General features: G+C 33.2%; 1 protein-coding gene across 1 annotated transcript; it reads right to left on the reverse strand.

Moving 5' to 3' along the window:
- Window positions 1-3,550: 3,550 nt before the first annotated feature.
- LOC116119211 (ankyrin repeat-containing protein BDA1-like) lies at window positions 3,551-4,922 on the reverse strand. The gene is made up of 2 exons (XM_031405151.1): window positions 4,548-4,922; window positions 3,551-4,402 (listed from the first exon to the last, which is right to left on the reverse strand). Exons 1-2 carry the CDS (start codon window positions 4,920-4,922, stop codon window positions 3,551-3,553), a joined length of 1,227 nt encoding a protein of 408 aa, XP_031261011.1.
- Between the last annotated feature and the right edge of the window lie 11,845 nt (window positions 4,923-16,767).

Consider the following 16,767-nt stretch of genomic DNA (forward strand, 5'->3'; position numbering starts at 1 on the left):
TCTTGGATTTTTTATTTTTCTAGCTCCAAGAGAAAAAGTTTTATCACTTTTATCCCTGTTTATTTAAATTTTTTTTTTTTAATTTTTAAGTTGTTATATTTTTTATCATGAATTAATTGTCTTCTTATTTCTCAAGATTTGTATAAGAAAATTACTGTTTGATTCAATTTTATTATTTTTTACCTCAAATATTAAATATTTAGGGTAATACTATGCTTATAAACCTTTTTTATTAACTTTTTTTTATAAAATGACGACAGTAACAGCTCGTAATGGTCCCAATCGCAATAAGTTTTACTTGCCAATAATAATCTCATCTGATTATTGCGAATGACCAATTTGATTGTTTCACTATAATTCATGTCGCTTTTATGAGAGAAAGTTATAGAAAGGTTTACTACCTATCTTTATGATAATTATAATGTAATACTACATACATCATTCACATATATATGTTCTCATACAACCATTATGTGGCATATGTGATTGGTGAAAGTTTATTTTTATTTTCAATTAACCAATCATCATGCCACAATAATTGTTGTGTGGGAAATGTTTATGAAATGATGTATGTGTATTATTCTCCCATTTATAATAGAATTAGTGAAGTAAGCACCAGCAAGACATCTCCTTCTGCAGTAGAATTCTACAACCTCTCATCCATAACTTAGAAACTTAGAAAGTTTTAGTCTGGATGGGAAATATGAATCTCATTTCTTTTTTCTTTTTTTTTAATGATCGTATCTTAACAATTCTGGACTAGAAACTATCAACTTCACAGATAAAGTTTTAATAATCACCTTTATTAACAACTGAGAGATTATATTCTTACCTCCTCTTTTTTTTTTTTTTTTTTTTTTGAAAAAGGAAAATTGGAACTAATGATGTTTGTCATTTACATGATATTTAGAAAATAAATATATAATGATGCTTATGATGTATTTTTAGAGAATTTTCAAAATGATGTGTCAACACTTGCATATACAAGTTTAACCTCAGGATGTGAGCATGCTGCTTCCACTTCCGCCGTTGGTATATCAAATGTTGACACTTTTAATTATACCTATGAAAAGAAGAGAAGAAAAAGTCAAGGCCTAAACAAACCCTGGATGTTGTTGGAAATCACTTTTAACCCCTATACATGTTTTGTAATTAAAAACAGATATTAAAATGAGTAATACTATACGTACAAATAAATCCTTATAAAGATTTTTAATACAAATGATGTGACAAAAATGACATGAAAAGTGAATATGAAATAAATTTGATTTTTGTGTTTACTCTTCCATTCATTTTTCTATACCACGTACTTTATATAGAAATTTTTGTAAGATTTTAGTGTACGGATATTATTCTTAAAATATATCTTAATTAAGGTACAAACTTTTGAGATATTTTTGGGAATAAACTACATTTACAAACTTTTATACACAACTTTCTCATACCAACTGATGTACAAAAGATGATTAGATTGATTTAAATTAAATAATACATAACAAACATGTAGGTTTGTATAAAAATTTTGTAATTTTTCGTGAAAAGGCAGAAGCTACAAATCTTTTAATCATGACAAAGTATCAAACCTTCAATTAATGTAAATACACAAACTATTGAAAGTCATTTGATTTTCTATAGGAGAAAAATAGTAATCACATATTAAATTATTTTTTAAAATAAATTAAAATTACTAAACAAATTGAAAAAATAAAAAACAAAAAATAAGGCATGAAAAAGCTTTTCTTTTTTTTAAGTCTTTTATTTTTATTTTTCTTGACAAAAATTAGTCAAGATGAAGAGATAAAACATGGGAGGGAGGCAGAGATGAGAGAAGGGGTAGTTTTCCTTATATTTATGGTAAAGTTACATAATGTGCCTTTGACTTTTTTTTTGAATTTACTATCCTACATTTCCAGTTAAAATAACGTACAGATATTAACGGAAATGAAACTTTTCAGATAGTAATTTCTTTTGGAAAAACTTCTAGAGAGTCTTCTCCATACAACAGTTACATATATAACCATCAACTTTTCATAAAAATACTCATTTTTTTTTTTTTTTTGGGAAACCTCCTCGAAAGAAATTTAAAAAATAAGCCCGCTAAGATAACATTACTCCTTTTATTTTTATGTTTTCTTATGAAAGGCAACAACAACAGAAATAGGATTTTCTTTTTTCTTTTAATCTTTTGTAAAGTAAAAACTCCATAGGGTGAAACAGACCACATGAAGCAAGAAAGTTAAGTACCTTTAAGTATAAAACATCTTAGTTTCGCTTTCATGTTTGAGTATTCTAATCTGAGAAAGAGAGGAGAATGCTTTCCGTGTAAAAGCACAGGGGGTTACTCCTTTGCAGTACTATGCAGCTCAAATAGAGATGAACTAAATTTGGCTGATTTTTTTTTTTTTTTTTTTGCCCTCTTCAATCCTAGATTTGACATTAAATGTGAAACTGTTGTCATGTGCCGTCAAAAATAGAGTTTCTGGGCTCTTAAAGTCTTGTTAGACCGCTTCGTAACATCGATAAAGAAGAGATCCTGACCTGCAAGGAAGATGGAAACAATGCGTTGCATACTGCAATTTCTGAAAATCAACTTAAGGTAATATAAACGTCCATGTCTTTCATTATGCACTTTTTGGCAAATTTAGTTTAGTTTCTAACTTGTCCTTCCCTCCTCAATATGAAGGTGGTTAAAGCTGTTGATTAAAATATAGGAAAGTGAATAGAAAGAACGGTAGAGGTTTGACAGCTCTGGACATCTTCTACGATCGCCAACATTCTCTGAATCCAGAGGTTGGGAAAATTCTACATGGTGCTAATGCTAAAAGAGCTTCTCAATTTAACCCTCGGTTTGAAAACTTTAAAACACGAGTTAAAGTAAGAACTAAATTTAGTTAATAAAAAGAAGCAAAAAAGAAGTCAAGGGCATCTAAGTCTTTTTATCATTTCCTTTGAAGTTAATGGTAACTCACAGTTAGATTGCCTTTAATTAAAGAATTTGTAACTTCTGTCTTCTCATTGAAAGTTTTAAAAAGTTTATACCTTAATTATAATACAATGAAACTATTGTATAAAAAGAGTTTGTACAAACTGACATAGCACGCCATATGACATGTTATGTGACATATGAAACCACGTAACATTAATGTGGCATTAAGTATTGTAGCCCAAATAGCTTTACTTATACTACACTTATGAAGACTTATACAAAGTCTTTTATACAAAATGATTATTAAAATATGATTTGATGAATTAATATAAAAATTAACCTAATAAATACGTATTAAATGATAGTGACTGATTTTTATATTAATTTATCCAATAATATAATATAACATGTCATTTTGTATGAAAGACTTGATATTAAATCTTTGTAGGACTAGTATTTTAAAGCTTCAAATATAACTGGTAAAAGCTTTACATAATTTCCATGACTATGAGATTGAGTTGAGGTCCCATGTGATGGTAAAAAATTAAACAATTTTATTAAGAAAATTCAAAGGTTACAAACAATGCTGATTCTAATAGCATGCACGACATAAACAATATAAATTCACCCAAAATTATTACCCTTGACTTCATCTTCGAATCTACCCAGGCGTAGTTTCTTCCCCCGGCCACACCGCGTAAGCTTATTTACTTCTGACAGATAAAATTCGTATGGATAATATAATGTAACATATACAGTTACAAGCATTAAAGAAATAAAGATCCACCATACAGCTGAATTATTTAGGTACGGAAAGGTTTCCATAACTGCAAAATTAAATGAAAATACGATCAAATATGTCGATGCGATGGTGAATTTGCGGAAAGGAAGCGCAGTTGTAAGAATCAAAATTGAGCACACAGACGCGTAGAAAGCCGCAGAATTAAATAGCAAAAAGAATAAATGAATGAAAGACCCCTGAATCATGTGCCCTGCACGTTGTTCTGATGGCTCTTCATCACCGAGGATGGAGGAGGTGTCTTTATTGATAACAGTGTTGTTTACTGGCAGATTCCCATCATCCTGCCAATATCCTCCAGGGGGGCTGAGTGCAGCTTGATAGGTGGTTGTAGTAATCAATATAGCCACCACAAGTAGTACGTTTCGGACTTCAAGAGGTACTTTATTTATGCTATGGTCAATAAGCCCCAAGCTTTTCAGAAAGCTTTTCGCAAATGATAATTTTTCAGAAAAGTACCTGACTGGTGAATTTTCAACACCCAATAGTTTTGCAAGTCTAGAGATTGACAAATGAATGGCTGCTAATTCAGAAGTTCTTTTAGCTTTAGCACCACGTAGAATTTCCCCAACCTCTGGATTCAGCGAATCTTGGCGATCGTAGAAGATGTCCAGAGCTGTCAAACCTTCGCCGTTCACTTTATTTACTTCCATATATTTGATCAACAGCTTCACCGCCTTTGTTATTGATAAGATAAGGACAAGTTAAGACACTTGATTGATAAATCAATCCATCCCTTCTAGAAGCCAGGTTCATATAAATAAAGGACATTGCCAAAAAGAGCGTGCAGTTAAGATAGATATACATATATCATATGCTTACCTCAATTTGGTTTTCAGAAATTGCAGTATGTAACGCATTGTTTCCTTGTTCGTCCTCCCACAATAGGATCTTTTCTTTGTTGAAGTTTCTAAGACATCCTAACAATACTTTCAAAGCTCTACAACTCCCGTTTTTTATGGCCACATGGACGACAGTTTCACATTTAACTATCAAATCTTGGATAGATGATGGGCAAACATACAAAAAATCAGCCAAATTGGAATAATCGTTTATTTGAGCTGCGTAGTGCAAAGGAGTAACCAACCCCTTTGCTTTCACACGGACAAGCTCACTGTCAAATTTTATGAGCCATGTTACCAGTTCCTGGTACGTCCTCTGCAAATCCCAATAACCGGGGTTACCCACTTCCAGCATGTGCTTCCCCTCCAAAGACAAATGAAGGGGGCTACGCCCAAGGGCCAAGGTGGTCTCGCTTCTTAGCAAATGACGGCTTCAGGTTTAGTATTTCCTTAGCGAAATGGATCGTTCCTTCTCTTGCAGCTGCATGTAAGGGAGTGGTCATAAATGGTATCACATCAATACGCTCCAAAACAAGAGGATCCTCCGCAAGTATTGAAAACAATTCATCAACATCTCCTTCTGCAGCTGATTTCTGCAACCTCTGCAACATCTCCTCCATACTATAGGTGGCTGATTGACACACGTTTTACAATTTTGCTTCCGATTGTGGAAGTAACAAAAGCGCCATTAATAATATATAATAGATACTGCTCTTGTTTATCACTCAAAGATTTGTACTTTTCCCGGTTAAAAAATGTGAAAATTTTGTTTCAACCATAATTGATGGAAATTACAACAAATCTTGGTTAGATGATGAATAATTAATTGATTGAAACAAGCTGAGAAGAAATCAATGGCTTCTAAAAATAGTAGGTATCGATTATTAATTTAGAGAACCCATGACTTTGAAATTAACTTTGAAATCAACTGTCTTAGATTTCAACAAAATTACAGGCCGGGGAAGGTTTCAACTCTTTCTTGTCATAACTCCTTTTTCAAAAAAAAAATTGCAATTTTCTAGTAGAGAAAAAAAAGCACCTATTAGGATATATTACACTAGACCATGAGGGTTAAAACTGGAAAAAAAAATTATTATATACATACAGCCAATATTAAGTGTCACGTCAATATTCATGTGAAGTTCTTAATATAATTGATATGTTTAATAAACGTAACAAGAAGTTATTGGATAGTCTTTTTATTAAGAGTTGGAAATGATATTATCTTATTTATTGCATCCTACGGAATTGAATGAAAACAAACTATGATTCGTTGAAGTTCATGATCAAGTTATGGAAGATTGTCACTAAGGAAAAAGGTTGAAGACGATCAAGATATATGGAAGATCATCAATAAGTCAGTTTGTTCTGTACCGATCAAGATATATATATATTTTTCTCTGCAAATCTTTTTGTTTGGCTACCGGGAATATAGAAAGAAAGCAGGAGGCCTCATGGACATGGTTGACTTTCATTTGATTTGAATTTACAATATCACCCTTGGTTTTGTTTTCATGGTGCTGTTGTTTGGCTTCTACGAAAATAGAAAGAAAATGTGGGATTCGTTTTTTTATTAGTAGGACAACTTCTCTAGTAACATCTAATAGTATTAAGAGAATAGAATCATAAGCTTACAACTTTATAAACTCAAGGGCTGATATATAACAAAGGAAGAAAAATTTATGCTAAAGCAATTATTTATATTTCTATATCAAAATAGCTTAGAGTTGAAACATCTTGTAAATATTATCTTGCTTAGTTTAATTTAGGGATAATTTCCTATAATTACATTAGTGTCAAAATCATTTAGGATCTAAAATTGGGATCTCAGCTTTGCTATTTTAGTTTTCCTCTGTTTAAAATATAGTCTAGCCTATGTATAATTACCTTTATGGAATTTAATGTTCTGAAAATCAGACCGAATCTTGACCCGGTCAAAAATTCGGTTTTCAATTAACGGATTCAACCGATCGGACCGGTCGGCCGGACTGCATGTCATTAAAAACTTTAATTTATTTAATATATTTAATAAAAAAAGCCATCTTTTCGTCTTCTTCTTCTCTCTCCCAGCACTTTCTCTTCTTCTCTCTCAATTAATTTGTCCTCACTCAATTTCGAATCTCCTGCAAATCTCTGCACCTCTATCTCATTTCTCAATAAATAAAAACATTTTCTTCTTCTCTCTCCTTTTCCCCACCGCTCTTCTTCTTCTCTCTCATTAATTATTTTACCGTCTCTCTTCTTCTTCTCCACCATTCTCCAGACGGCAGACGTCTTCATTCCTCTCTCTCCCTCTCTCTTTTTTTCTTCATTGAATCTTTGTTTCCACTTCCCAGACGTCCTTCTTCCTTTTCCCAACCACGATCCTATGCCTTTTAGTCTTCCATGCCATCACCAAACGCACCCTGAAAACCGTCGTCTTATTGACAAAGATCATGATGAAAATGATGTAAGGTAAGAGAAGATGAAGAACGAAGATGATGTGAGGTAAGAGAAAATGAAGATTTCTTACACGGGAGAAGAGCATTCACCGGCCGGCGGCGGACAGAGGAGAAGATTGCTGATTGAAGATGAACAAAGAAGAACCGAAGATGAAATGAGAGAAGAATCGAAGACAAACTTGAAAGAAAAACAGAAGGTTAACGACAGCAAAAATTTCCGACGAAAAATCGCAAATCCAATGGAAATGAGGGAGAAATGGGTTTAATTTAAGGTTATTTTAGTTGGACCGGTTTATGGCTGGTCCGGTTGGACCGCCGATCTGATACTATTCAAGAGGTTTAATTTCGGTTTAAAACGGTCTGAGTGTTAAAAGTGGTTTTTATTAGTATATGAACCGTCTTTCTCTCTGAAATCCGGTCGGATCGGTCCGATCTGATTTTCAAAACATTGGTGTGGATTATAATTTATAAAGCGTATGAATTAGTGTCTTCAACTAAGTCAAAAATAAGTTTATGTAATACTCTTTAGGATATTTACACTGATTTCCTATGGATTTTCAATTTAATTTGACTCCGAATTCTATATTGACTCATTATTAAATACACTTCTATTATATTTTTAAAATTTCTCTTTAAAACCCCATTTAATATCAAATAAAGCCCTACTTAATTAGGTTTAATGAAGGTTTTCATTTGCATCTCTTTTTTTCCCAATTTCAAACTTAATTAGGGTTTTTTTTTAAACCATTTTCCCCCAATTTCAAACTTAAAAGAGTTTTTTGTATCAATTTTCTCTAATTTTAATTAGGTTTTGTTTATTCCTTTTTTCCCAATTTAAATTAGTTTTTTCTTTAGAGTCAAATTTATCACATTGGTGACACTTTATTCATACGGTGTATATCATAAAACAAATAAGTGTTAAAAAAAAAAAAAAAGTTTAATAATTAGAAGATTTAAAGTTAGGGTTTATGATTATAAATTAATGGTTAAGAATTAAAACAAATATATAAAATAGAGTATGAGTGTATTTAAAATTGTGGCAATTTTTTATAAGATAAAAATTATTAAAAAAAATATATATATATATATAATACTAATATATAGATATATACATAATATATATATTATATATAATTAATTCATTCTTGCAAATTCTAGAAAGAATGAAGTCCCAAAAAGGCAAATAAAATTGATTAGTTGTGGAGTGGATTAAAAGAGAGTGGTGTTATAAATAGATCCCTTTGTTAAAAATTTAAATTCGATTGGAATTTTAAAAAAATTAAAAAGTATAAAATCTGTATGGTTAAATTGTAGCTGTAATTAATTAATTACTTAAATACCACCTCATAAAATTCGAAATTCAATTTTATTAAAACTAAGATTTGATTAGCTGAAATTTATTCGTAAAAATTGTAATTAATACTCATGCATAATATGAAATTAAGTCACTCAATTTTGGCTCAACCTCGACTTCCTATCATCAAGGCAGTGCATCATCTGCTGTGTACCTCAAGAAAAGTCTTGGTCAAGGGTTGTTTCTTCTCATTCTTCCTTACAGCTAAGAGCTTACTTTGATGCTTGGTTCCAGTTGTTTGAAAGCCTCTTGATGCTGATTGGGGATCATGCCCTGATTCTCGCGCTCTATTACAGGTTTTTGCATCTTTATTGGAGACTCTTTAGTCTCTTGGAAGGCCAAAAAGCAGACCACCGTCTCTCGATCCTCAACTGAAGCTGAGTATAAAGCCCTTTCCTGTACTGCCAGTAAGCTTATTTGGTTGTTGCAACTTCTTAAAGATTTTCAAGTCAAAGTTGATTCTCCTGCTTTGCTATATTGTGACAATCAAGCTACGATACATATTGCCTCTAATCCAACCTTTCATGAACGAACTAAGCATATCGAGATAGATTGCCATTTTGTTCGTGAAATAGTTGCTTCGGGAGTTCTCAAATTGCTACCCATTAGATCTCAATACCAATTGACTGACATGTTTACTAAACCCCTTCCATCTACTAAGCTTTTTTCTTTGTTGTCCAAGATGGCTGTAAAGGACATTTACAAGCCACCTTGAGGGGGAGTATTAGGGTGCAAATATTGTAAATAATGATTAGTTATTAATCTACAGATTATTTAGTTAGTTAGCTTTCTAATTACGTTTTCTGTTATAACTAATTCATTGTAATAGTGGTTATTTATATAGCTGGTTTCTGTATTGTTATAATCAATCAAGGAAGATCATTCTTTCTTCTCTCTCTTCTTCTTAGCTCTTCTTCTTCTTGAGCTTAATAAGAACTTAACAAGAAGTGCACTAGCAACGCTCTCTTTTTCACTCCTTTTGAAATGTGTAAAAAACATAAAGTGGTTGGCTGCCTCATGCATAGTAAAATTAAAATAGCAATTAACAAGAAGTTAACAGTTACAGAACAGCCAATATATAGATATATATGTGCAATGTCAGACCACGTATCACAGGCAATAATATACTCCAGAGCCAATCAATTCAACTAGGGCAGCAACAAAATGATGCATTATAAGTTACAACAAAAAGTGCAAAGATTACCCTACTGTTGGCACTAAACAACCATCAATCCAAGCAATGAACCATGAGTCCATGATCATTTCACCAGCACGACAAACACTCAAAGGGGTGAAGGAGCCTCATTGGCCTCTTGCACAGGATCTCTCACATTCACTTGCCACTTGAAGTCGTCTTTGCAAAGATCAGCCTGTTCATTGATTATATATCGTGTCTGTGTATCAGTCAATGGAATCACAGTCACACCTCCTGTCTGTATGCTAAATGGTTCCGATGTGTTACAATTTATGTGATACAATGCATTGACTAGTAGAAAACCATCAGGTGTGTTGTTAGTGATCACTGCAACATGAAGNAATAATATACTCCAGAGCCAATCAATTCAACTAGGGCAGCAACAAAATGATGCATTATAAGTTACAACAAAAAGTGCAAAGATTACCCTACTGTTGGCACTAAACAACCATCAATCCAAGCAATGAACCATGAGTCCATGATCATTTCACCAGCACGACAAACACTCAAAGGGGTAAAGGAGCCTCATTGGCCTCTTGCACAGGATCTCTCACATTCACTTGCCACTTGAAGTCGTCTTTGCAAAGATCAGCCCGTTCATTGATTATATAGCGTGTCTGTGTATCAGTCAATGGAATCACAGTCACACCTCCTGTCTGTATGCTAAATGGTTCCGATGTGTTACAATTTATGTGATACAATGCATTGACTAGTAGAAAACCATCAGGTGTGTTGTTAGTGATCACTGCAACATGAAGCCAATTGTTATGATTAATACACAAATCTTTACTTCTAGCTAACATAAAGACGTAACAAACCCTTGATCAAGATCCTCAAAAACAATCACTAAAACTATAATCACCCCAAGAACAACCTCCAAAGAAATACAAAAGCAAAAAACAAACACATATTGAAGTTCAGAGCCAAGAACATATCATAGCCTACATACTCCACAGCCAGTGAATCCATGAAAGAAACGAAAGAAAAATAATTATTAAAAACACTATATACATAAGAGTGGGGTGCTAATCAATTTTTAATGGGAGCTAAAAATCACTTGTCTTGAATGAGGGTCACTGAGGCCCAATGAGATTTGGATTCTGAGTTCTACTGAGGCCCAATCGGATCATAATTTCCAAATTCTAGATAGAATGAAGTCCCAAAAAGGCAACAAAAAATTGATTACTTGGTGGTGGATTCAAAAGAGAGTGATGTTATTTACCAATGTTTATTAGTTTTTCTAATAAACATTGGTAAATAAAATGTTTATTAAAAATTTAGTTATTTTACTTGTTATATTTATAGTAGTAATTTGTTGAGTAGTAAAAGTGTGTAAAACGCATTATGAGAAAATTAATTATTGACTAATTATTTAGTGAGTATGTATTTTTCTTAAAATTTTCAAATTAATTACTATACGCTTTTATAAACTCGCCAACTTCACTCACTGAATTCATCACTCATCAACCTTTACTTTCTTCTCCACTGTCGAAGAACTCTGACTCTTGACACTCGTAGAAAGTCCGATCACCTCTCAAACTCAACTCCAATATGAAGTAAAATCTCATTGATACCTATAAACAAATTCGCCTTTAAAAACAAACCCACCAAAATCTGAATGCTTAACTCAAATAATAATAAATGGATTAAGTATGCTTTTAATATATAGTATGGTGTTTAAACTACATTTTTTCAAATTAATTGGTCTCTCGTGTTTTTCCACTCTTGTAAATTTAATAATAGAAGATTATAATAAATAAATTAGACTATTTTAAGAGTTAATGAGATGTCAAAACCATCATCAATCCAAAGCAATGAACCACGAGGTCCATGGTCATTTCACCAGGGGTCAAGGACCCTCATATCTATCACATTCACTTGCCGCTTGAGGTTGTCCTCTGCAAATATCAGTCGTTCATTGATTATAAGCATGCATGTGTATTAGTCAATAGAATCGCGGTCACACCCACACCTCTCGTCTCTACACTAAATGGTTCCAATGTATTACAATTTATTTTTAAAATACTTATTTTGAGTTAGACATTAAATTAAATACCCCAAAAAAAATAAATAACAAATCAATTAAAAACAATAACTTTCTAATAGCGAGAAATGTTGTATATATATATCATGAATAATAAACAAAATTATCTTATTAAGATACCATATCGAAGATGTTGAATTTAGTAATTTATTGTAGATTTATGATTTGTTGGTTTTTATGAAATGGTTTAATTAATTTGATAACAATAAATTTAATCCATGGTATTTTATTTTTATTGAATTGAGATATGAGATTACCTGATTTGGTGGGGTTCTAAGTATATTAACAAATGTAAAGGGGTTTTTTTTTATAAATTTTATCTCGTAATATCTCCCTATCTAACTATTCAATATTATTCCTAAAATCTTATCCAAAATAATAAACCAAACGTACCGATTATGAACATCAAGGGTTCGCTATATTACAAATACATTATTAACACAGTAATAATCCTTTATCAATTGGTCAAATTTCACAACCACAATTAATGTTAATAATATAGTCAAAATTAGCCGCCAAATGTTGTCAATTGAAACAAACAAATTTTGACTATCACATTGTGTGCGGCACCCCATTTATGTAGCCTTTACATTGTTTTAATTTTCTTTTAAATATATTTATGTCTTAAATGCATGTCCTGTGTAATGTTTAAAAGTCAATGGGATAATAAGTGCCTAATAATAATATTTTATTTAAAGGATAAATGAGAGAATTTATAAGCACTTACTGATAAGTGATGTCATGGCATGGGTAAATCATAGAGTTTGGTAGGTTAAATAAGGAAAGGGAAATATGAGAAAATCCTATCCCCTCCCACACCAAACCACCATCGACCCATCTCGTCCCCCCCTAATATCTCCGCCCTTGAGGATTGTGTGTTGGTTTTGGCTTCGCATCAAATTAGGATTCATTTTGCGAAAAGTTGTGATTTTTATTTGAGAGTTAAGAGTAGGCCGATCATTGAGGATTGTAATGGGGTCAGATTTGGGCCGTATTGTATGAAATATGAGGGGATTGAGGAGGATTTGAAAGCCACCGCGTTAAGCGAGGAGACGGGTAGTTGGGGCAATGTGGATGATTTCAAGTGGTTGAGTACTTCCTCTTTCACCTTCCCCTCGCTTGCTTGTGGCAGCCACGCCTGGTTCCTTTTCAACCATAATTTGAATAATACACTCCCAGTTTCTTCTGGCTCTTGTCACCATTACTACCGAGACTAGAGCTGGGTATTTGGGATCGGATCCAAAAACCCAGTCCAAAAACTCAGTCCTAGGATCGGTCCTAGTAGGTCTGGTCTCAAAACCGGACCAGGCCTAAGGGGAAGGGCCTGGTCCCTCCACTGGGCCCTCCTCCAAGGCCCGGGCCTAGGACCAAATCCTTTTATTTTTTTTTCTTTTTAATCCATTGTATAATTACATAAAACTTTTTATAAATTTTGAAATTAACATAAATTATAGGGGTTAAAATGAAATTTTATAAATTTAAAAAAAAAAATTGTTTAATAATGTTGTTGGGGGTGGTTTGTTTTTTTCCACCCCTCCCCCAACAACTATGCTTAAATTACCCATAAATCTCTCATTTTTTTCACACCACTCAATCTCTCTACTCTCAACTCCAAATCTCCAATCAAATTCTCATTCAATTTATATTTATATTTAGCAGCAACTGCAATTTCATAACCACATTCAACCGGGACAAGGTGTAGCCAAACACATGTGAGCTGCGAGTTAATGGGCACGGGCATGGGCATAGCCCAACCCCCCCGACCGTCAAAAAGGGTCATGTCCGATGTATGACGACACTTCACCAAATCAGAACAGCCAAAGACAAATGGGGAGGGGGAAGAATCGTGTGGGGTATGTCATTTTTATGGAACCATTATTGGCGCTGAAAAGTGGACTTCGATGATGCGACAGAATAAGCACCCTCAAATAATGCAGCTGCCCGGTACATCTTCAATCGGATCAGATAAGCAAATTCAAACTCAACTTAATTTTAATCCACAATCCTCAACTCTCTCAATATGGCAATACAATGCACATGTTGCACGAGAGGAAATAACAAGATTCATAGTTGCTACGGACTCTCCTATTTGTTTATCTGAAAATCCTTATTTTATTCACATGATTAAAACTACATTTTGTCTAGCATATACCCCTGTTAGTAGAAGTACAAGTAGAAGAGATATACTAAAACTTTATAACAAAATAAATAATGAACTTAAAAACAAATTTCAAAATTTTAGGAATATATCTATTGCACTTACATCAGACATATGAGCTTGTAGATCAAAGACCGATTTTTTAACTGTTACAGTACTTTTCTTAGATCATAATTGGGGTTTACAACAAAAATTGATGGGTTTTAAAACATTATATGAAAAACATAGTGCAGACACTATTTATTTTACAATTCTTGAAGTTTTGTAAGAATATCTATTAACTGATAGAGTTGTGGCGCTAACGCTTGATAATGCAGCTGCTAACANATATAGAGAGAGAGAGAGAGAGAGAGAGAGAGAGAGAGAGAGTGTGTGTGTATTATCTTAAATTTAATATTATATATTTAATATTTATAATTTTGTAATGGAAATAGGAAGTGTATACCGAGACTTACATCACATCGATCAGTTAAGTGGGGTTTATAATTTAATAAAATTATACAAATTTTAAAAATCTTCTTAATCTTGTTATTGACAAAAGGGTTCGCTATATTACAAATACATTATTAACACAGTAATAATCTTTTATCAATTGGTCAAATTTCACAACCACAATTAATGTTAATAATATAGTCAAAATTAGCCGCCAAATGTTGTCAATTGAAACAAACAAATTTTGACTATCACATTGTGTGCGGCACCCCATTTATGTAGCCTTTACATTGTTTTAATTTTCTTTTAAATATATTTATGTCTTAAATGCATGTCCTCGGTATTTTATTTAAAGGATAAATGAGAGAATTTATAAGGACTTACTGATAAGTGATGTCATGGCATGGGTAACGGGGTCATTTTGCGAAAAGTTGTGGTTTTTATTTGAGAGTTAGGAGTAGGCCGATCATTGAGGATTGTAATGGGGTCAGATTTGGGCCGTATTGTATGAAATATGAGGGGATTGAGGAGGATTTGAAAGCCACCGCGTTGAGCGAGGAGACGGGTAGTTGGGGCAATGTGGATGATTTCAAGTGGTTGAGTACTTCCTCTTTCACCTTCCCCTCGCTTTCTTGTGGCAGCCACGCCTGGTTCCTTTTCAACCATCATTTGAATAATACACTCCCATTCACCATTACTACCGAGACTAGAGCTGGGCATTTGGGATCGGATCCAAAAACTCAGTCCAAAAACTCAGTCCTAGGATCGGTTCTAGTAGGCCTGGTCCCAAAACTGGACCAGGCCTAAAGGGGAGGTCCCGGTCCCTCCACTGGGCCCTCCTCCAAGGCCCGTGCCTAGGACCAAATCCTTTTATTTTTTTTCTTTTTAATCCATTGTATAATTACATAAAACTCTTTATAAATTTTGCAATAAACATAAATTATAGGGGTTAAAATAAAATTTTACAAATTTAAAAAAAAAAATTGTTTAATAATGTTGTTGGGGGTGGTTTGTTTTTTTCCACCCCTCCCCCAACAACTATGCTTAAATAACCCATAAATCTCTCATTTTTTCCACATCACTCAATCTCTCTACTCTCAACTCCAAATCTCCAATCAAATTCTCATTCAATTTATATTTATATTTGGCAGCAACTGCAATTCCACAACCACATTCAGCCGGGACAAGGTGTAGCCAAACACATGTGAGCTACGAGTTAATGGGCACGAGCATGGGCATAGCCCAACCCCCCTGACCGTCAAAGAGGGTCATGTCTGATGTATGACGACACTTCACCAAATCAAAACAGTCAAAGACAAATGGGGAGGGGGAAGAATCGTGTGGGGTATGTCATTTTTGTGGAACCATTATTGGCGCTGAAAAGGGGACTTCGACGATGCGACGACACATGAAGAATAAGCACCCTCAAATAATGCAGCTGCCCGATACATCTTCAATCGGATCAGATAAGCAAATTCAAACTCAACTTAATTTTAATCCACAATCCTCAACTCTCTCAACATGCAATACAATGCACATGTTGCACGAGAGGAAATAACAAGATTCATAGTTGCTACGGACTCTCTCATTTGTTTATCTGAAAATCCTTATTTTATTCACATGATTAAAACTGCATTTTGTCTAGCATATACCCATGTTAGTAGAAGTACAAGTAGAAGAGATATACTAAAATTTTATAACAAAATAAATAATGAACTTAAAAACAAATTTCAAAATTTTAGGAATATATCTATTGCACTTACATCAGACATATGAGCTTGTAGATTAAAAACCGATTTTTTAACTGTCACAGTACATTTCTTAGATCATAATTGGGGTTTACAACAAAAATTGATGGGTTTTAAAACATTATATGAAAAACATAGTGCTGACACTATTTATTTTACAATTCTTGAAGTTTTACAAGAATATCTATTAACTGATAGAGTTGTGACACTAACGCTTGATAATGCAGCTGCTAACATTGCGACAATCTTTTTATTTGAAAAGAGATTGGATCTACGTGGTGAAGGCAATTTTTTTCACCATAGATGTGTTTGCCACATCATCAATTTGATTGTTAAAGCAAGTTTATACACTATACATTCGAATATGGAGAGGGTGCACACGGCTATCGGATTTATTGTCGGCGGTAACAATAAAAGATGGCAAGAGTACGTCAAATATTGTAGGCAAGAAGACCCACCAGTTCGACCTTTGAAGTTATGTACGAACATGCCTATCCGTTGGTGTAAGATGAAATACATGGAGAATGATGCATGTGATACTATAACATGTATATTCATAGTTTGAAAAAAATTTCAATCAAATTGAAAATAAGTAAAGTATAACATGTTACCTTAAGTCCTTAGCAACCTTAGAGACTTTTAATTTCAAGAGAAATTAAACAAAAGAGTATCTACACCAAGGTAGAAGAAGAATTAAGCCAAGAGAGATATTTATGGTTCTTAGAGATTTTGATCTCTACCCTAAAATTGATATATCATTTTCTTTATATATGAAGCCTTGTAAACAATTCAATAATTGTTTTGGACTTCCTTAAACAATTCCATAAT

The sequence above is a fragment of the Pistacia vera genome, unplaced genomic scaffold (genome assembly GCF_008641045.1).
Source record: "Pistacia vera cultivar Batoury unplaced genomic scaffold, PisVer_v2 Contig878, whole genome shotgun sequence".
Classification (NCBI taxonomy): Eukaryota; Viridiplantae; Streptophyta; class Magnoliopsida; order Sapindales; family Anacardiaceae; genus Pistacia; species Pistacia vera.

Coding starts and splice junctions, on each gene's coding strand:
- LOC116119211 (XM_031405151.1), bottom strand. CDS start 4,922: ATGCTGGAAGTGGGTAACCCCGGTTATTGGGATTTGCAGAGGACGTAC. Junction 4,403..4,547: donor TTTCTGAAAACCAAATTGAG/GTAAGCATATGA, acceptor TCAATAACAAAG/GCGGTGAAGCTGTTGATCAA.